This window comes from Schistocerca serialis, chromosome 5 (genome assembly GCF_023864345.2).
Source record: "Schistocerca serialis cubense isolate TAMUIC-IGC-003099 chromosome 5, iqSchSeri2.2, whole genome shotgun sequence".
Taxonomy (NCBI): Eukaryota; Metazoa; Arthropoda; class Insecta; order Orthoptera; family Acrididae; genus Schistocerca; species Schistocerca serialis.
Genome location: NC_064642.1, coordinates 611,036,683 through 611,060,025, shown reverse-complemented (window position 1 = coordinate 611,060,025; position 23,343 = coordinate 611,036,683). Strand labels below are relative to the sequence as shown.

At 38.8% G+C, this 23,343-nt stretch overlaps 1 protein-coding gene across 4 annotated transcripts in view; it reads left to right on the top strand.

Moving 5' to 3' along the window:
- Positions 1-23,343, top strand: part of LOC126481030 (FHF complex subunit HOOK interacting protein 2A-like) — a 198,528-nt gene that overhangs the window by 71,096 nt on the left and 104,089 nt on the right. For all 4 annotated transcript variants that reach the window (XM_050104505.1, XM_050104504.1, XM_050104503.1 and 1 more), the window contains one exon: positions 4,005-4,198. In XM_050104505.1, the coding sequence (XP_049960462.1) occupies positions 4,005-4,198 (194 nt within the window). The remainder of the gene's footprint in view (positions 1-4,004; positions 4,199-23,343) is intronic.

Below are 23,343 nucleotides of genomic sequence, written 5' to 3'. Positions count from 1 at the left end.
GTTACAGCTTCTCCAATCATTTGGTGAAGACTCACTTGTGTGTCTGCTAGAAAATATGTTTAAGCCACTCTTTGTAATAAGATACAGCTACTTATAAGAACTCTGAAATCAAGACTACATCTGGGCAGTGAAGTGAATTCAGTAGTTTGTGGACATGAGACACCCGAAGAAATACTCATAGTTTGGCTGAACTGATGAACAGCTAAATACCTTTATAATCTCACATTTGAACATTCCTGAATTCCTCTGAAAAGCACGGCAACTCATACTCCAGAGTAGTTGAGAGCCAAGGACTAAGAAACGCCACAGTATAAAGTGCCTTCATACTAAAGATCTCCATGAGTGTTGAGCCAGGAAACCTTGACCACTTTCTGGCTCCACCAGGCTATATCCAATATGATGTAGGAAGTGTCCACTTTCAAGTGAAAAATTCTGTACTTGGTTCCTTCTTAGATGGAAACAAGTCACCTACATTTACTATTGCTGTCACTATTAATAATGTGTGGACAACTGTAAAGTGTTCTTTATTTGTAGGTGGCTTTCCTGACCTTGTTTCATCCTTCAACTTTACATTTTTGACCATTAGTGGCAGAAGATAATAATTAAGAGAGTACAGAGATAAGCAACATTGGCAACAAGTATTTCTCTCTCTCTCTCTCTCTCTCTCTCTCTCTCTCTCTCTTTCTCTACATTGAAAGTATTATGTACAAGTTTTATCACTTCCCTGTATTTAAAATGATGAAAATACTCAATACAGTAGAACGGACACAATAAACTGTGTAGATTTTGGACAAAATTCTTCAGATTTATCAGACCACACAAACAACTCCCCCCCCCCCTCTCCCTCTCTCTCTCTCTCTCTCTCTCTCTCTCTCTCTCTCTTTCTTTCTCGCTCTCTCCCTCTCCCTCTGTGTGTGTGTGTGTGTGTGTGTGTGTGTGTGTGTGTGTGTGTGTGTGTGTGAGAGAGAGAGAGAGAGAGAGAGAGAGAGAGAGAGATCAACTAGTATAGAAACGTATGATTAGCAGAGGTTGAATATTTAAGCTGCTGTGTATTCTTAGAAAGGCTGCAATAAAACCTAGTATACAAGGATTTTTCAAAAAGTAAGGTGATTTTTCAAATTGCACGGGCAATGTACATTCGGTGCACAGTTTCAACTGTACAGCATACTTCTTTTGTTTCTGACAGATAGAAAGGCTAAACATGTTTTAGTGTGCTCAGCAATTTTTGATTATTATAAAAAATGGAGCAAAGAATTTGCATAAAATTGTGGGTGAAAAATGGAATCAAGTGCTCTAAAACATTTGAAATGTTGACAGTGGCATATGGTGAGTCTGCTGTAAGTTGAAAAAATGTTTACAAGTGGTACAAGCTCTTCCAAGATGGCCGAGAAGATGCCAATGACAAATCTCGCTCTTGATTTCCCAGCACAACAACAACAGACAATAGAATCGAAACTATGAGGACAATTGTTTTGAAAAAGTGTCAAATTACCATAAGACAAGTTGCTGTGGATGTTGGCATATAGTCAGCTTGTGTCATGCAATTTTTTGGATGTTTTGGGTGTGAGATGTATGTCAGCTGAGCTTGTTCCAAAACTTGTCAATTTTGACCAGAAGAACCATCACATGAGCATCGCTCAGGAGCTCTTGAATGACGTCAGTGATGATCCTAATTTGCTCAAAAGGGTCATAACTGTTGATGAAATACGAGTTTACAGTTATGATGTTGAAAGCAAAGCCCAGTCGTCCCAATGGAAGCATCCCAGGGATCCAAGACCGAAAAAACACGCCAAATTCGATCAAATGTCAAAGTTTTGTTCACTGTTTTTTTCGATTACCGTGGCGTAGTGCATAATGAATTTTTGCTTCAAGGCCGTGTGGTCAATAAGGAGTATCGCCTTGATGTTATGCACTGTTTGGCACTGTTTGCAAGAACCAATACGCAAAAAAGTCCGGAATTGTGGAAAAACAATTCACGGCTTTTGCATCACGATAATACACCTGCTCATTCATCATTGCTTGTGAGAGATTTTTTGGCCAAAAACAACACAACAATCATGCCTCAGCCACCGTATTCACCTGATTTGGCCCCACTGGAAGTACTCAAGGCTGTACCAAAAAGTGCTTATGACGAAGTGCTTCGAGGATTGGAAGAAGTGTTGTATCTAAGGGGGTTACTTTGAAGGAGACAACATGAATGTTGATGAACAAATAAATATTTTTTCATAAAAATATAAAGTCGCCTTACTTTTTGAACACACCTCATATTTTGCCAACAATGTAAGAAAAGACAGATTGCTTCTTACTGTAAAGAAGACACGTCAAGTTACAGTCAAGCACAATTAAAAGACACATAAAGCTTTCGGTCACAGCCTTCATCAGTAAAAACACACACACACACACACACACACACACACACACACACACACACACAAAGCATTCCAGCCCAAGATGAAAACACACACACACACACACACACACACACACACACACACACACACACACAAAGCATTCCAGCCCAAGATGCTGGAGCTGGCAATCGTGTGTGGTGTGTGTGCGTGTGTGCGTGCACGCCTCTCTTTTACTGATGATGCTGTAGCTGAAAGCTATATGTGAGTGTCTTTTAATTGTGCCTGTCTGCAATTTGATGTGTCTTCTTTATAGTACGTAGCAATCTGTTTTTTTCCTACATTGTTGATATTCCTACCTGGAGTTTCCATTGATTAACCAGTATATTTAACCTATGAGGTAATGAAATCGCTTCATGTTTTTTAAAACTGATACAGTGAAAATATTTTGTGTGTCCCATTTTGTAGGTTTTCTGTTGTAGAGAGAAATACAGATATCCCATTTTCGTTATGTACAAACAGTGTCTCCAGGTGTGATATCTGAACTGTAATTTATCTTTAAATTAAACCAATGCAACAGCCTTGGAAATCATATTTGCTTTCTTTGTTCTTTTTGTTCAACATTCATCATTACTTTCTTTATATTCCTATCTACTTTTGGAATATGTTATTAAAGGAGCAAATTTAAAGTGAGTCAACATTTGTATCTAACTCTCTTTCATTCTCTTTTTGTTGGACATATATGATAGCTGTTGCTGCAGCTTTGTATGAATTTTCACTTCCCTTATTTTTATAATGGATTTTGGCTATGTCTTCCGTTGTTCGAAACTTAAGTAAAACACATTTTTCCTTGTGACATGAATCATCTTCATTGATATGTGCGGGGTCCATTCCTTCAGACATGTCTGAAAGAACAGACACAATCATCATATATAATTAAGGTGAGGATGATCAATTGATTACTCCAGTGCAGATGCACACCATGCTCGAACTCTTACGGGAATCGGCATAATGCCTTGAGCACTACATCAGTAGTGAGTGGGTAAGTTGAGAATTTGGGTCTGATAGGAGGCGTGCTAGTGTAGTCTGTGCCGCTGTGATGATCACTGTATCTGGATGGCACAGGGTCAGCGCATCTGCCAAGTAAGCAGGAGACCCGGGTTTGAATCCCAGTCCGGCACAGATTTTCAGCTTTCTCTATTGATTTAAATAAATGTCTTCTAGGAGCCAATTCATTAATTCCTTTATGTCTTCTTCATTTAGTTCATTGAACTACACTTTTTGTGTCAATGAGAAGTTGATCTTTCTTAAGCCAAAAGATTGCATATGTATTCAGTAGCACAGTAGTGCATGAGTAATAATACACTGTTACTAATATGTATACCGGAAATTTTTGTCTTTTCTTGGGTTGTAACATTAAGTAGTTTTATTTAGCTGTAGATGCATTGCTTACTAATGAACAAGAAAATATATATAGCCATTGATTTGCTAATAGCTGTTTAATTAACATTGTTATCTTTGGCTCTGAACTGAAAATTGACTATTACTATTTATACATATGGTCATATACTGGTCATGATGTTAGTAGCAGTTTTCATAACTAGTAAGTTAAGATAGTCCAGATGCCTTATAACACTCTTCTCTATGTCTCTGTAGGATAATAATGTAAGAACTAAAGCTTGTGAGGGTATTATGGTGATTGCTTCAATATCGTCTGATGAGCATGCTTTGCACATAATACGGCAATCCAGCCTACCTCAGACATTGTGTTCAAAACTGAGAATGTTGTTTGATGCTATCCCACAAGACATTGATCCTGTTGAGCTGTACAACATGAAGTTTAACTGGGGGTAAGCGTTATAATACATTGAAGTATCAAAGTTTTTTAGTAATTCACATCATATTTACATGCATACTTGTTTTTCAGCTGTAAAAATTGATGGGAATTTTCAACAGTAGTTCCATAATTAACTGTGTTTGTATTAATGTAATGGTGTCTTGCCATAATAGAAATTTATTATTGCATGTTTATTAACATAAAATTCAAGCCAGGTGTTAAGGATTAGACAACTAACATTTCATTATGAAAATCCACTTAATAGAAATTTATTATTGCATGTTCATTAACATGAAATTCAAGCCAGGTGTTAAGGATTAGACAACTAACATTTCATTATGAAAATCCACTTAGATTCTTCTCTTGTGCAGACATAAATGAGACATATAAAACTAACTACCCTTGTGAATTATGTTACATTAATTTCTGTGATATGTATGCTGCTGCAGATGTACACTGCTATTCTAAAGCATTGCATGTCCCAATATAGAATTTTGAGAATTTTTGTATGTAACTTCTAAGAACTCATTCATCTTTGAAATTTCAAATATTTATTAAGGGAGGATAGTCTGCATGTGAGAAGTAATATGTTAATAAAGGACAGGATTATTTCTATCATTTTGATTCAAGGAAATACGTCAACAGTATATGTATATCTGTACAATGACATGCCATGTCATAATATTAAAATATTAATATTAAAATTAAATATTGAATATTTTGATGAAATTTCCATTTAATTTTGTCATAGTGTAAAATATTGTGTATCACAAGTACTTTGTTCAGTGGTCATATCGTAATTAATTTTGATATTTAGTTGGGCCCCCCTTGGCCGTTATAACAGCCTTCATTCTCTCAGGCATGGAGTCGGATCAATTTTCTAATGGTACTGATGTCAACTTCATGATGCCATACTTTCACAGTCACCTCCAATTGCCCCTGTTTTATTCCAGGCTGTTTCTTCTGAACCCCTTTTCCAACCAGTCACCACAAATTCTCACTTTGGTTTAGGTCTGGTGAATTTCCTGGCAATGGAAGTTCCCTGATACTCAATTCAGTCATGACAGAACGAATCTGAAATGATAGATTTGGGTAATTTGTAACAGCAGTAACCTTGTAAATTGTATTAAAAGATACAGTAACGAAAACTCTCCTCTTTTGATACATGGCATGGAGCCAGATCCTATTGGAAAATTATTGCACATCTGGCAAAGCATCACATATATGAACATTAGAGGGTGCTGAATCACAGCTTTGTATTGATCACCGGTCATTGTTCCCTAAACAAAGTACAGCCTTCCCACGCTTTGGTATGTTATCGCTCTCCCCGCCATTACTGATGAAGCATTTTTCATGGTTTGCACAAGGTAGTCAAGATCCATCCTTTCATTGAGTTCATGCCTGACAAACTGTGGTCTGTCACTCAGCAAGAAAAATCAGCTTTCACCTGAAAGTATCACAGTTTGCCACTACTCTTTTGTCCAGTTTACGTGCAGTCTGGCCCATGCTAGCCTCTTTTTCGTCATTTCAGTTGTTAAAAATGGCTTTTTCTTGGCAACTCTAGGCTACAGTCCCATTGTATAGAGTCTTTTGCTAACAACAGATGAGCCAGAATCAACTCCCATTGCCTCTTGCCATGCTTTTGCCAGTTCAGCTGAAGTAACACTCATGTTTTTTCTGGCTTAGTTGATGAAGTATTCTGTCCTTCCGGGACAAAGAAATGCCTGGGTGCCCACTTTGTGGTAGATTTTCCATATTCCCCTTGGCCAATAGCTTCTCCAGTCTTCTACTTATGGCTGAGCACAATTTCAGATATATATAATAGAAGGAAACATTCCATGTGGGGAAAAAAAATATATCTAAAAAGAAAGGTAATGTGACTTACCATACGAAAGCGCTGGCACGTCGAAATTCTAGCTTTCGCAACCAGCGGTTGCCTCGTCAGGAAAGAGGGAAGGAGAGGGAAAGGCGAAAGGATTTGGGTTTTAAGGGAGAGGGTAAGGAGTCGTTCCAATCTCGGGAGCGGAAAGACTTACCTTAGGGGGAAAAAAGGACGGGTATACACTCGCACACACACACATGTCCATCCACACATATACCTATATGGATGTATATAATAGAGGGAAACATTCCATGCGGGAAAAATATATTTAAAAACAAAGATGATGTGACTTACCATACGAAAGCGCTGGCAGGTCGATAGAAACACAAACAGACACATACATACACACAAAATTCAAGCTTTCGCAATAAACTGTTGCCTCATCAGGAAAGAGGGAAGGAGAGGGAAAGACGAAAGGAAGTGGGTTTTAAGGGAGAGGGTAAGGAGTCATTCCAATCCCGGGAGCGGAAAGACTTACCTTAGGGGGAAAAAAGGACGGGTATACACTCGCACACACACACATATCCATCCACACATATACAGACACAAGCAGACATATTTAAATATGTGTGCTTGTGTCTGTATATGTGTGGATGGATATCTTTCTGAAAACATGTAACTAACAAAAGAACGTCATTGCAGTCAATGGCCAAGGGCGTGCACTGCTTTAGAACAGTAGTGTATGTGGCAGTGTGTAGCCCTGAAAAATAACTTTGTGTTTGGAGGGTATCCTAAACACACTGGATAAAAATTTAGTCTCCCACAGGAGACGTCACGATGATACTGTGTAACACACCTGTAGCCTTGATTTTTTTGCCCCCACCAGTCTACTGACTGGTTTGACGTGGCCCGCCACGTATTTCTCTCCTGTGCCAATCTCTTCATCTCAGAGTAGCACTTGCAATCTATGTCCTCAATTATTTGCTGGATGTATTCCAATCTCTATCTTCCTCTACAGTTTTTGCCCTCTACAGCCTCTAGCACTATGGAAGTTATTTCCTGATGTCTTAACAGATGTCCTTATCATCCTGTCCCTTCTTGTCAATGTTTTTCACATATTCCTTTCCTGTCCAAATCTGTGCAGAACCTCCCATTCCTTACCTTATCAGTCCACCTGATTTTCTGCATTTGCCTGTAGCTTTGATTCTCTTCTGTTCCAGTTTTCCCTCAGTCCATGTTTCACTGTCATACAATTCTGTGCTCCAGATGTACATTCTCAGAAATTTCTTCCTCAGATTAAGGCCTATGGTTGATACTAGTAGATCCCTCTTGGTGAGGAATGCCCTTTTTGCCAGTGCTAGTCTGCTTTTGATGTCGTCCTTGCTCTGTTCGTCATTGGTTATTTTGCTACCTAGGTAGCAGAATTCCTTAACTTTCATAACCATCAACCCTGATGTTAAGTTGCTCGCTGTTCTCATTTGTGCTACTTCTCATTACTTTCGTCTTTCTTCGATTTACTCTCAGTCCATATTCTGTTCTTATTAGATTGTTTATTCCATTCAGCATATCATGTAATTCTTCTACACTTTCACTCAGGATAGCAATATTATCAGTGAATTGTGTCATTGATATCATTTCACTTTGAATTTTAATTGCACTCCTGTACCTTTCTTTTATTTCCAACATTGTTTCTTCGATGTACAGATTGAACAGTAGGTTTGAGAAACTACATCCCTGTCTTACACCCTTTTTAATAAGAGCACTTCATTTTTAGTTGTCCACTCTTATTATTCCCTCTTTGCTGTTGTATATATTGTATATGATCCATTTCCCCCTATAGCTTACTCTTCCTTTTTTCAGAATTTCGACCATCTTGCACCATTTTACATTGTCAAACGCTTTTTCCAGGTCGACAAATACTATGAACGTGTCTTGATTGTTCTTTAGTCTTGCTTTCATTGTTAGCCGCAATGTTGGAATTGCTTCTCTTGTGCCTTTACTTTTCCTAAAGCTAAACTGATCATCATCTAGCGCATCGTCAATTTTCTTTTCCATTCTTCTGTAGTTTATTCTTTTAAGCAACTTGGATGCATGAGCTGTTGAGCTGATTGCGCGATAATTCTCGCAGTTGTCAGCTCTTGCCGTCTTCATAATTATGTGGATGATATTTTTCCGAAAGTCACATGGTATGTCGCCAGACTCATACATTATACACACCAACATGAATAGTCATTTTCTTGCCACTTCCTCCAATGATTTTAGAAATTCTGATGGAATGTTATCTATCCCTTCTGTCTCATTTGACCTCAAGTCCTCCAAAGCTCTCTGAGTCTAATACTGGATCTTCTATCTCTTCTAAATTGGCTACTCATTTCTTCTTCTATCACATTAGACAGATCTTCCTCCTCACAGACACCTTCAGTGTACTCTTTCCACTTATCTTCTCTCCTCTGCATTTCACAGTGGAATTCCTGTTGCACTATTAATGCTACCACCATTGCTTTTTATGTCACCGAAGGCTGTTTTGACTTTGCTATATGCTGAGTCAGTCCTTCCAACAATAATTTGCTATATGCTGAGTCAGTCCTTGTGACAATCATTTCATTTTTGATTTCTTCACATTTTTCATGCAGCTATTTTGTCTTAGCTTCCCTGCGCTTCCTATTTGTTTCATTTCTCAGCGACTTGTATTTCTTAATTCATGAATTTCTCTGAACATTTTTGTACTTCCTTCTTTCATCGACCAACTGAAGTATTTCTTCTGTTACCCATGGTTTCTTTGCAGTTACCTTCTTTGTACCTATGTTTTTCTTTACAGCTTCTGTAATTGCCCTCTTTAGAGATGTCCATACCTCTTCAAATGTATTGCGCACTGAGCTATTCGTTGTTGCTGTATCTATAGCCTTAGATAACTTCGAGCCTGTCTCGTCATCCCTTTGCACTTCCGTATCCCACTTCTCTGCGTTTTGATTCTTCCAGACTAATCTCTTGAACTTCAGTCTACTCTTCATCACTACCACATTGTGATCTGAGTCTGTCTGCTCCTGGGTTTGCCTTACAATCCAGTATCTGATTTCGGAACCTCTGCCTGACCATGATGTAATCTAATTGAAATCTTCCCATATCATCTGGTCTATTCCAAGGATACTGCCTTCTCCTGTGATTCTTGAACAGAGTATTCGCTATTAGTAGCTGAAATTTATTACATAACTCAGTTAGTCTTTACCATCTCTCATTCCATGTCCCAAGCCCATATTCTCCTGTAATCTTTTCTTCTACTCGTTCCCCATACAGCAGCATTCCAGTCCACCACGACTATTAGACATTCCACGCTCCGACCTGTAGAGTGTTATCCTTTCGTTGCTTATTCAGTCTTTTTCTCATGGCCACCTCCCTGTTGGCAGTCCTCTCGTAGAGATCCGAATGGGGGACTGTTCTGGAATCTTTTGCTAATGGAGAGATCATGACAATTTTTCCATTACAGGCCACATGTCCTGGATACACACTATTGTGTCTGTAATGCAGTGGTTTCCATTGCCTTCTGCATCCTCATGCCATTGGTCATTGCTGATTCTTCTGCCTTTAGGGCAGTTTCCCATCCGAAGGACAAGAGAGTGCCCTGAACCTCTATCTGCTGCTCTGCCCTCTTTGACAATGACTTCTTATGTCGGAAATCTTTGATCACCAATGCTGATTATTGATCAAAATTTAAGCTGTGGTGGGGTTTCAAACCCAGGACCAAGGACATTTTGATTACTAATCAAAGACACTACGCCTAGACCATGGGTTCTGTGTCCCTGATAATGGCCTCCAAATGTACCTGCATGTTTACAGCTGAACATCCCTCTCCCCTCCCCCAACCCCCCCTCCCCCCACTGTTGAGGATTAGATCCTGTAGAGCTATCAGATTGTGAGGATGTTCATTGCTACTTTTCACTCACTGTTCCAAATAGTCCTACACTTTTTTCTATAGAATTAAGAGTGGGTGATTTAGTGAACTAGTCAATGTGTTGATAGGGTGCCCAAGTGTTCCTTACACCAGAATCATACTCGTCTATTCCTGTGGACATGACTGTTGTCATCTTGGAAGATATGAGTGCTCAAAGCATACTTATTGTGAACATGTAGAAGAAATAGCACCACTTGGTCAGCAAAGCTGTTGAAATAAACATTATGGTTCATGTTCATAGTAAACTGAATGGGTGATCCCAAAACGTTACTGAAACATCACAGAACCACTTCCACTCTGAACCACACCCTCGACTAACTGGATGTTAAAGACATTATTGGCACATCAGTACACTAGATGCCTTGCACCATTGGGAACAAGGCGAAAATCATGAACTGTTGAACCACACTACATGCCTTCATTCAGCTACTGCCCAGTTTCTGTGTTGTGTCCTTTTGAAGATGTGCAGCTTTAGGCAATGGCCTTTTGCAGTTCCATGACAAGTAACAATATTATGAAAAGCATATATGGTTAGTAGCAACTTTCCTTCTCATATCATCTCTATTACCTGTTGGTTAGGGTTTTTTTATGACCACTATTCTTATTCCATGTTACGGGGCTGCGAGTGGCATATCTTTGCCTGTAGACACATTGGACAGATCATCTTGATATACGTACGAGTTGGGCAACTTCATTCATAGTGTGGTCATAGGTATTCCAAACTTTATAGCTCCTTTCTGCTATTACTCAGGAGGATGGCAGTTCATACCCAAATCTGGCCATCCCAATTTAAGTTTTCCTTGATTTCCCGAAATTGCTCTAGGCAAATGCTAGGATGGTTCCTTTGGAAGGGCAATGCCAATTTTCTTCCCTATCCCTGACACAATCTGAGCTTGTGCTCTGCTTTTAATGACCTTAATATTGACACGACGTTAAACCCAATCTTCCTTCCTTACTTTTTCATTTCTGCTATTCTGTTATCTCTCTTTGTTAAACTATATTACTGCATTGATTCCATACATATGACTGGCAAATGCATACCACTTCATTGCCGTGACTGAAGCCATCAGTGGAAGATCACATGACCGGCTGGTAGCAGTTCTACACCACCTATACCGCTCCAAAGCTGCTAGTCTGCTTTTTTAATGGGGAAACTAATATTTTGTCTGATGAAATGACTTTGAGTTTAGTTATAGTGATGGAAAATTTAGGATGCATTGTGCATATCTGTACGGAGGTAGGTCACTGCCCAGGTGAACGACAGAGTTGTCAAGCGGTACATCGAGAAGTGCAATTACCAGCATTGTCCCTTTCGCAGAACAACTACTGTTAAAAATAAAAGAAAGAAAAAAAATGATTATAGAAAATAGTGGGTGGAGTACAAATGTTGGAGGAGTAAAAATAGATACCTCGCCATACAGCTGTGGTGTTGAATGGTTGGTAGCCAGATAAAAAAAGACTGAAAACATTGCCAAGCCTTCCTACAAGATAAAGGAATGATCTGAAGTTCTGCCAAGATAGTTAGGTTTAAAATTATGTTTTGCCTTTTCCTTCCAGAAGTTATCATTGACATGTTATCTTGCTATGGTATTGTTTAAGTGGAATGCACATACTATTATCTTACATAGATTTAGAGAGTCTGTCTGTGTCTTGTAATACAAATTCTGGGTTTATGGATTCCTGGACAAGGAATTTTCTCCTTATTTTTGAATGTTAGTGCTAAGTCGTCCACATAGCAGAAATAGGGATAGGAAAAACTGACCAATTAAAACCAATACTGGTATTTTAGTTCTGAATGACAGGTATTTTTCAGTATATGTTTGGTCTTGATTATAACAGTTGTTTTTATTTTGTACAAATAACCAGATAAAAGAAACCGAAATATCAATTAGCCTTAGCAGCAGTGCTATTTTTTTTTTATTTTTAAACAAACCTTTTTTTTATTTGTTAAATTTCCATTGCTTTGAACTATTGTGTTATTGTAGAAAACGGGAAAAGTGACGAGTGCTAGTTTAGTAACTGTTGACACAGGTGAGCAACAAACACATGGCACGAAAATTGATACAGCATTGCAGAGACAGTTATGTACCTGTTACTATGTGGCATGATTCAAACACTGAGTCTCGAAGAATATTTTTGGTCATAATGGAGGAAACTTCACCTATTTCCGGCCAGTGAACTCTTACTGGCTGCTGACTTCTTAAGTCACCCCGTACCCAGCACGGGCCCCACACCACACTGACACACATAAAATGAGCTCGCCTGCTGGATGTGTGGAGAGGGGTTGTGGCCCTTCAGTGATGGGAGTGCAGGTAGAGGTCAAAGCATTTTGTGAAGTGCTGAAAATATACTTTTTTGCAGATGATGTGCTATGACAGGGGTGTCACATGGAAATAGAACAGTGGTTTTGTGAAAGCACATTTTAAAGACTTTTGTGTTCATATATGACATGATACAATTGCAACAACTACATACACTACTCACATATATACTTTGCACCACACACAATAGATAGTAAAGCTGGCAGCAGTGATAGAGAGCATGAAGTGAAACTATAGCACCTGAGCTTTCTTTCAAATTTACATTTCACCCAGTGTACAGAAATTCACGGAGCCGACTCCTAATGAGCTTTTAGCATTAATTGGGGAATTAAACTCATTTTTTTCATGTCCCTGTTTCTCTCATTAAGCCTAAAATAACACTTTAATGGTGGTGAGCATATGAAGTGTGGCTTGTAAGAAAGGCGTTAAACAATAACAGCAGTGGTGACAAAGTGTGTCATTAAGCAGATGTCTGCATTTATGCTTATGGTTTAACACTTAGCTGCTGTGATCTTTTTGGTTTAATTCAATATGTTCATCAATTTTTGTTTTTTTACTGGATGAGCACAAAATATGATCTCTCAGAAACCCTTGTTTTGAACATATAATTTGCAATCATAGCACGTCAGAAAATGACTCGATTACCTTGTATCCAGATACCAGTTTCGATTTTTGATGAGTTTTAACTTGCTGTTACACATTTGTGAATTTTTAAGAACCGTTGTACTTCATTACCACAAATTATTGTATAAATATAGTTTTGTACATTTAGTTTCCTTCACTTAGAAGGGTGTTATACAAAGTATTGGAGAGGATTGCAATTTTTAATCATATATGCCAATTACAAGTGCTTCTGCTCATATTTTTGGGGTTTTAATGTTTTCCTCGATTCTGCATTTTGCGCAATTTTTAAGTCTAGATAGCATGAAAACGTAAAAAGGGCTCCCTCTGTATATGTATCTTGTAACTGAGGGAGTCAAAATTTTTCAAAATTTGTTTGATTCTTGCATTTATCACAGTAAATAATATGAATAAAAAACCTAAAGTCAGTTATTTTGAGCGGTCTCAACGGTCCAATTATACTCAGGTAAAAAAACAGTGAGATGATAAGAGGCAAGCCACAAACTGAAATATATTGCAGACAATAAACAACATTGAGTTTACTCTTTCTTTACTTGAATGATTTGGTTGCACCTACCCAAAGCTTACTTTCCCAGAATAATTTGTAAATATATCTTTCAGAAGAGCGAATTGTTTTTTTGTTTGCTACTCAGTTTTGAGATTGATCAGGAGTCCATCCAGCCAAATGGTATTAAAGATGCAACCATAGGTTGACTAAAGCTTCTGATGATGACAGTATTTGTGAACATTTGCTTTTGAAACATGTCCAACAGTCATAGAGTGTGAGTTAAATATCGTATTTGGACATGTATAAATTATTAGGCAAAAAATGGCAAAGAAAGTTATGCTGTATTGTGTTTGTAAACTAATATTTTATTTTGTTGAAGCCATTTACAGTTCTTGAAACACACAGAACAACAGGCTGCAGCTCATGGTGGGTTGCCTGAGTTGCATAATCAGCTGATGTCTAACCTCTACTGTACCCACTGTATGCTGTATGGGAAAAGCTTTAGAAGTTTGGTGTTGGTGTAAGACTGAGATAGAAAGGGGAAATTGAATTTATTATTACATAAAATGGAACTATTATATTTTGCTCAAGAATTCTTGATGCATGCAAATCATTTTCCAATGATTTCAGTGGAAGAACATTGTACCTGAACCGTCAGTAAATGGCTAGCCGATAGAAGTGTAATAGTGACTTTCAATAAAATATTTAACTCAAGCTGGGCATCAATAACCACTTTCTTGCTTTGAGCTAGCATATACCTTGCACAGCTAGTATTGTTAGTAAAAACTAGTTCATGTTGTTAGTAGCAGAGACTCTTTTTTGCTGATGCTGTGCTGTTCTTGAATATTCTGCCTGTGCAATTAACAGATGAATACCATTGTTGGTTATGATACAGACATTCATCATAGTTGCATGAGTTGTCAACATATAAACTCAAAGTCATTAAATGCCAGTATGATCAAGCAACAGTGCTGTTATGTTGTGTTAAAGTCTCCTGGACTGAAATTGACTTATTATTGGGAGATTATACACAAAGCTTCACACAAAGCCTGTGTCTGTGAGTAGAATCACATGCTGCCAACCCTGAAAGAAAAGTATATGCACTGCAGCAATTTATAAAACTACAAAGAGTGAAAATAACCTTACTGGTGCAACTCATCTGCAGTCTATACTAGCACTGAAAGCATTTTTCCGTACTCTGAGTACACGTTAACACATGTAAAGAATTAAACAATAACAAAAAACTGACAGGTCAGGACTAAATCAGTGTTCTTCTTCTGCTCTTCTGCTTTCCAAAAAACTTTTTGCAAGAAATTTAATAAAGCTGGTGAAGACAAATAATGTCAGTTATGAAGCAGCAAGAAAAATTAGTATCTAAGAAACATTTATCTGAGAAATATTTGAAGCTGTATGCTGCATGTTGGCATCACAAAATTCATTTCTGCTTCTTTCATTGAAACATATGGTGCTGTTCCATTTTGTGATATTAAATGTTTGCGGAATTTCACTTAGTTTTAAGTAAACTCTGACTTATCCAAATTTATAGTAACTTCTGATTTCCATAATCCTTCTAAAATTTGATGTAAATGTTGATATGTTCTTCTCAGAATGTCAGACTAATCCCTTTATCTTCCACATAATTGGTAATATTTTGCAGTAAATTGTTTCGCCATATTTGGTCCAGCACATACATATGTAAGTGCTGCTGACAAGTGTAACCTGAACAACATTCTCTTGAATTCATCATGTCTTCCATTTTAAGGAAACAAGGTGTACTTTCTGCTCTCTGGTTGCAGTTGTATCTGCCAATAACTGCTGGTCAAGTCACAACTGGTTAAACATTTTATCCTTTTTAATGTTTGTATAGTGCCTTCTAGATCTTTGTGTTGATCCCTTTACAATAATACACTCCTGGAAATTGAAATAAGAACACCGTGAATTCATTGTCCCAGGAAGGGGAAACTTTATTGACACATTCCTGGGGTCAGATACATCACATGATCACACTGACAGAACCACAGGCACATAGACACAGGCATCAGAGCATGCACAATGTCGGCACTAGTACAGTGTATATCCACCTTTCGCAGCAATGCAGGCTGCTATTCTCCCATGGAGACGATCGTAGAGATGCTGGATGTAGTCCTGTGGAACGGCTTGCCATGCCATTTCCACCTGGCGCCTCAGTTGGACCAGCGTTCGTGCTGGACGTGCAGACCGCGTGAGACGACGCTTCATCCAGTCCCAAACATGCTCAATGGGGGACAGATCCGGAGATCTTGCTGGCCAGGGTAGTTGACTTACACCTTCTAGAGCACGTTGGGTGGCACGGGATACATGCGGACGTGCGTTGTCCTGTTGGAACAGCAAGTTCCCTTGCCGGTCTAGGAATGGTAGAACGATGGGTTCGATGACGGTTTGGATGTACCGTGCACTATTCAGTGTCCCCTCGACGATCACCAGTGGTGTACGGCCAGTGCAGGAGATCGCTCCCCACACCATGATGCCGGGTGTTGGCCCTGTGTGCCTCGGTCGTATGCAGTCCTGATTGTGGCGCTCACGTGCACGGCGCCAAACACGCATACGACCATCATTGGCACCAAGGCAGAAGCGACTCTCATCGCTGAAGACGACATGTCTCCATTCGTCCCTCCATTCACGCCTGTCGCGACACCACTGGAGGCGGGCTGCACGATGTTGGGGCGTGAGTGGAAGACGGCCTAACGGTGTGCGGGACCGTAGCCCAGCTTCATGGAGACGGTTGCGAATGGTCCTCGCCGATACCCCAGGAGCAACAGTGTCCCTAATTTGCTGGGGAGTGGCGGTGCGGTCCCCTACGGCACTGCGTAGGATCCTACGGTCTTGGCGTGCATCCGTGCGTCGCTGCGGTCCGGTCCCAGGTCGACAGGCACGTGCACCTTCCGCCGACCACTGGCGACAACATCGATGTACTGTGGAGGCCTCAAGCCCCACGTGTTGAGCAATTCGGCGGTACGTCCACCCGGCCTCCCGCATGCCCACTATACGCCCTCGCTCAAAGTCCGTCAACTGCACGTACGGTTCACGTCCACGCTGTCGCGGCATGCTACCAGTGTTAAAGACTGCGATGGAGCTCCGTATGCCACAGCAAACTGGCTGACACTGACGGCGGCGGTGCACAAATGCTGCGCAGCTAGCGCCATTCGACGGCCAACACCGCGGTTCCTGGTGTGTCCGCTGTGCCGTGCGTGTGATCATTGCTTGTACAGCCCTCTCGCAGTGTCCGGAGCAAGTATGGTGGGTCTGACACACCGGTGTCAATGTGTTCTTTTTTCCATTTCCAGGAGTGTATAATGTAAAGGAAGACGAAAATTTAATAGTCATGGGTGACTGGAATTCGACACTAGGAAAAGGAAGAGTTGGAAACGTAGTAGGTGAATATGGATTGAGGCTAAGAAATGAAAGAGGAAGCCGCCTGGTAGAATTTTGCACAGAGCATAACTTAATCATAGCTAACGTATGGTTCAAGAATCATGAAAGAAGGTTGTATACACAGAAGGACCCTGGAGATACTAACTAGAAGGTTTCAGATAGATTATATAATGGTAAGACAGAGATTTAGGAACCAGGTTTTAAATTGTAAGACATTTCCAAGGGCAAATGTTGACTCTGATCACAATCTATTGGTTATGAATTGTAGATTAAGACTGAAGAAACTGCAAGAAGGTGGGAATTTAAGGAGATGGGACCTGGATAAACTGAAAGAACCAGAGGTTGTACAGAATTTCAGGGAGAGCATAAGGGACCAATTGACAGTAATGGGGGAAAGAAATACAGTAGAAGAAGAATGGGTAGCTTTGAGGAATGAAATAGTGAAGGCAGCAGAGGATCAAGTAGGTAAAAAGATGAGGGCTAGTAGAAATCCTTGGGTAACAGAAGAGATATTGAATTTAATTGATGAAAGGAGAAAATATAAAAATGCAGTAAGTGAAGCAGGCGAAAAGGAATACAAGCATCTCAAAAATGATATCGACAGGAAGAGCTAAATGGCTAAGCAGGGACGGCTAGAGGACAAATGTAAGGATGTAGAGGCTTGTTTCACGAGGGGTAAGATAGATACTGCCTACAGGAAAATTAAAGAGACCTTTGGAGAAAAGAGAACCACTTGTATGAATATCAAGAGCTCAGATGGAATCCCAGTTCTAAGCAAAGAAGGGAAAGCAGAAAGGTGGAAGGAGTATATAGAGGGTCTATACATGGGCGATGTTCTTGAGGACAATATTATGGAAATGGAAGAGGATGTAGATGAAGATGAAATGGGAGATATGATACTGTGTGAAGAGTTTGACAGAGCACTGAAAGACCTAAGTCGAAACAAGGCCCCGGGAGTAGACAACATTCCATTAGAACTACTGACAGCCTTGGGAGAGCCAGTCCTGACAAAACTCTACCATCTGGTGAGCAAGATGTATGAGACAGGTGTTGACAGATGTGAAAATTACCAAACTATCTCTTTAATAAGTCACAGCTGCAAAATACTAACGCGAATTATTTACAGACGAATGGAAAAACTGGTAGAAGCCGACCTCGGGGAAGATCAGTTTGGATTCTGTAGAAATACTGCAACATGTGAGGCAATACTGACCCTATGACTTATCTTAGAAGAAATATTAAGGAAAGGCAAACCTACGTTTCTAGCATTTGTAGACTTAGAGAAAGCTTTTGACAGTGTTGACTGGAATACTCTCTTTCAAATTCTGAAGGTGGCAGGGGTAAAATACAGGGAGCGAAAGGCTATTTACAATTTGTACAGAAAGCAGATGGCAGTTATAAGGGTCGAGGGACATGAAAGGGACGCAGTGGTTGGGAAGGGAGTGAGACAGGGTTGTAGCCTCTTCCCAACGCTATTCAATCTGTATATTGAGCAAGCAGTAATGGAAACAAAAGAAAAGTTCGGAGTAGGTATTAAAATCCATGAAGAAGAAATAAAAACTTTGAGGTTCGCCGATGACATTGTAATTCTGTCAGAGACAGCAAAGGACTTGGAAGAGCAGTTGAACGGAATGGACAGTGTCTTGAAAGGAGGGTATAAGATGAACATCAACAAAAGCAAAATGACGATAATGGAATGTAATCGAATTAAGTTGGGTAATGCTGAGGGAATTAGATTAGGAAATGAGACACTTAAAGTAGTAAAGGAGTTTTGCTATTTGGGGAGCAAAATAACTGATGATGGTCGAAGTAGAGAGGATATAAAATGTAGACTGGCAAAGGCAAGGAAAGCGTTTCTGAAGAAGAGAAATTGTTAACATCGAGTGTAGATTTTAGTGTCAGGAAGTCGTTTCTGAAAGTATTTGTATGGAGTGTAGCCATGTGTGGAAGTGAAACATGGACGATTAATAGTTTATACAAAAAGAGAATAGAAGCTTTCGAAATGTGGTGCTACAGAAGAATGCTGAAAATTGGATGGGTAGATCACATAACTAATGAGGAGGTATTGAATAGAATTGGGGAGAAGAGGAGTTTGTGGCACAACTTGACTAGAAGAGGAGATCGGTTGGTAGGACATGTTCTGAGGCATCAAGGGATCACCAATTTACTACTGGAGGGCAGTGTGAAGGGTAAAAATCATAGAGGGAGACCAAGAGATGAATACACTAAGCAGATTCAGAAGGATGTAGGCTGCAGTAGGTACTGGGAGATGAAGAAGCTTGCATAGGATAGAGTAGCGTGGAGAGCTGCATCAAACCAGTCTCAGGACTGAAGACCACAACAACAACAACAACAACAACAATGTAGTTTTCAGGTCTTGGACCCTTGAAGGTTCTGACAGACCCATATTTCTTGCCTACAACATGTATCAGATAACACTATTCATTCGCAGAGCACTCTGCGGCGGTGTTAATTTAACATAAAATGAATTTTGTCACAAATTACCTTGCTCTCTGGTGATGGAATAGGATAACTCTTTCTTTTGAATTGTTCAGGTTTTTAACGTTCAGAAGTGGACAAATCCTTTTATAAGTTCTGTCTTTTGGAGAAAATGTTCAAGTAACATCTTAACAATTCACTAAGTTCTTCCTTCTTTGCTACATGCAAATTCACCAACTGTTCCATCTTCTGATGGATTGCACTGACACCATTGTGAGTGAAATATTCTCTTTTGTAATTAATCCTGTCTTTATGTCATAGCAGAGCACTGGATGTCCTAAACATCCACAAATTCAGGCATAGAGTACCAACATTATTGCCATCGAAATATCCTTTAAAATAAATAACCTTCTCACTACCCTACAGATGCATGCAGCCATGATAAAAATCTAACCTGCAGTTCATTTCTGTCAGTCAATCAGTACCCAATATCAGTCCCCTTATTTAAGGTTTTGCTACCAAAAAGCTATACTTGTTCTCTTCCACTTGTGTGTTGAAGTTCAACAGCACTTGTCCTATAATATTCACAGAAAAACTGGCGACTTCTCTCATTGTTCAAACTGCACAAACAATTTTTCCAAAACTACCCTTAATTGTGCACCAGAGTGTAATTATGAGTCAATATCAATTAAAGGTGTCAAGGGTTACTCCATTATTCTCTCATTTTTTCCAATACATCTTTCTACACATTAAAATCCAGCTGGTACCATATCTCCTTAAGACTGGTAGGCTTTGACCCATTTTTTGATTTGTGAGTCTCATCTGAAACTAGTCTCAGTTTTTCAAGTTTTGCTGTGGCTGTCCATGCTCTTCATTCCCAGAATGTTTCAGTGAATTTTCAAAATTCCTGCATTCTTCATTTGAAGCGGGAGGTTATGATAATTATAATTCTGATAGTGATCATTGTGGTTCCAGCAGTGATCATCTTTTGATATCATTCCATTTCCTTATTGATTACATCTGTTAAGTGGCACTTAATGTCTGATTTCTCCTTATTTCCATTGTCAGTTACTGAGTTTGGAATTTCAAACGAAAATTCATTGCATCTGTTTTTTAGAGCATCTCATAACAACCCTGTAATTGACTCCTGGGAACAAGTGTTACATTCTGTAATTGTTTTTTAATTTTTTGTACATTGGTTTCAAAAGCTGTTGCTGGACACCAACAACCAGTTTCCTTGTTTTGCGAACATTTGCCTTTTACATTTAGCAAAATCAATATTATGTTATCACTTGACCAGCAAATTTTTCAGTTGACTATGGCATTTGTTGTTCATGATTGGAAACTGGAGTTTGACTGTGTAGTTTAGGACTGCACTATGTCATGCTTGCTTTGAAACTCTTAAGTGCAGTTCTGTTCGGTTTAATCAATTAAATGATTGAATTCCTTTATGGTATTTGTAATCATGCCCCACAGTTCTTGACGGTTATGTTCAAACTTCTTGTCAAGAGAATCAAATTTCTTAAATTCATAAGCTCTTTAGTTTCTCTATGGTGTTAAGATTTCTCATTCAGTCTTTGTGACATTACTGCGGTGTAATTTCACAGCCAGGATCATGCATCAATGCATTGTAATACTGAAGTAGTTATATGTTATGCAACAAATTAATAATTTTTCAACACGATTCATGTTCATGGATGCAGAAAAAAAAAAAAAAAGATGTTTCAATCTGTACCTCACCCTCTTAGGGAGTTGATGTATGTTGTTATTTTTTAAAATAGCCTATTTTCTTCCTCAAGTTTGAACCCATTTCATTGAAATCAGTTTACAGTTTAGTTGTTAAAACATACCAAACAGAATTATCTCCACATTAATAATATTAGTATGGAAGTGTGGATTAAATATGTAAGGATTTTATAAGCCTTCTATTTGTTGCATTTGTAATCTCCCCCCTTCTTCCTAGTTTCAGCTATTGTCCACGATAAGCAAAGTTTTTTATGAAAAATTTGAGAGGTGCAAGGATTACAATAAACTTTCTAGCTTATTTAGCTTTTCATGTAGAGTTGGCACCAGTTCTTCCTGTCTAGTGGTCTGATTCTTGAAGCTGAAATTCTCACATTTTATGTCCTCATGGTTGAATTGATCTAAATAAATTTTAAGCTTCCTGTTGCAGAATTTTTGTTGTTACGTTAATATATTTTGTCACATTTACCTCATGGTTGAATTGATCTAAATAAATTTGAAGTTTGCTGTTGCAGAATTTTTGTTGTTATGTTAATATATTTTGTCACATTTTAGTGTAACATACAGTCTTTTGAATTGTCACATTAACAAAGCCAAAATTACGTTGTTTGCCCAAAATACAAAACTATGTCCAATCACATCAGAGACATGCTTTCTACTACCTCAATGTTCGGTAATAACCATTTTCAAAGTGATTACAATTTTTCTTGACAAATGCATTTCTATTGATTTCTATTATTATTTCATAAATGAATTGAGAAATAGACATAATAAACAGTACTAGATTACATAATTAATAATAGAAATTTTGAGTGTGCCAAATATTTCATAAATTCAAATGTTTCTACAAAAAATTAGTAATAATAATAATTTTAACTGTACATTCAGAGCTACTACTTATCGATTGTAACATCAAAAATAAAGTAATTCCTTTTCATAAATTTTAGCTTGAAATATAACATATTGTGCACTGAGATAATATTGAACTGCCCAAAATTTCAAAAAATAATACTGGTACTGACAACTACTGTTAAGGAAAAGTAATGCTAGAAGTGGATGTCCAGTTACATATTGAATTGTATTATGTTGAACATACCAACCGATAAAAGCATGTTCACAAATACAATATAATTCAAAAGTTATAGAAGAAACAGCCTTTTCAAAGAGTAATTATTTTTCTGTAATGCATGTAATATTCTTCAAGTCAATAAATATCTTTTACTACACACTTTCTAAAGTAGCGTAGGCTGTTCCCCAGATTTCAGTAATTTAGTCATGAAAACATAACACACAGAGCTGGGCCACTTTTGCATTTATAATATGAATGCTGTCTGCAGATTTTCTTTCATTTCGTCTATTGTTGCAAATCTTCATCCTTTCAAGGAGGTTTTTGGAACTAAAACAAAGATAGGCAGGGACCAAGCTTGAAGAGTATGGAGGATGAGGCAGCACAGTGATTACTTTTTTTGTGCAATATTCATGCATCAAAAGGAATGATTATGTGGGCGCGTTATCGTGATGCAAGGGCCATGAATTGTCTTGCCACATTTCAGGCCTTTGCCGTCTCACATTTTCTTGCAGGCATTGCAATGTGTCCCAATAGTACCATCGATTAACAGTTTGTCGTCTTGCACTAATTCATAATGAATGAATCCTTCAAAATTAAAGAAAACTATCAGCATAGCTTTGATATTTGACCTGACCAGACAAGCTTTTTTTGGTCTTGGAGAACATTTCCTGACCCATCATGAAGATTGAACACTGGTCTTAACATCATCACTATAGACCCATGTACCATCTCTTTAAGTGTTCCAGTGTAACATCAAGCGCCAGTATGATGGTCAAGAACATTAGAGCAGAGAGGGCTGTGAAGGAAATGTCAGCCAATAGTACGCTGACTGACACCTCTCTAGGACGACAATGAGACAGCAGCGGCATCTACAAGAAGAGGACGTAAGTGCCTCGCCGCCTGGCCACAGCTCAGTTGAAGACTAACCTTCTGTGAACGCTACAGCAATGAATTATGAACAGTATTATTTCACATGTATTAGAATTGTTATACTGAAGAGATGTACTTATTTTGTCTGTTGTCCATTGCAATAGTATCGAAGGAAATTGACAGAGGTCCGAAATGCGAAATAATTTGGGTGAAGGTCACGGTTAAAGCAGGCTCAGACATGGTAATTGGATGTCTCTATAGGCCCCCTGGCTCAGCAGCTGTTGTGGCTGAGCACCTGAAGGATAATTTGGAAAATATTTCGAGTAGATTTCCCCTCATGTTATAGTTCTGGGTGGAGATTTTAATTTGCTAGATATAGACTGGGAGACTCAAATGTTCATAACG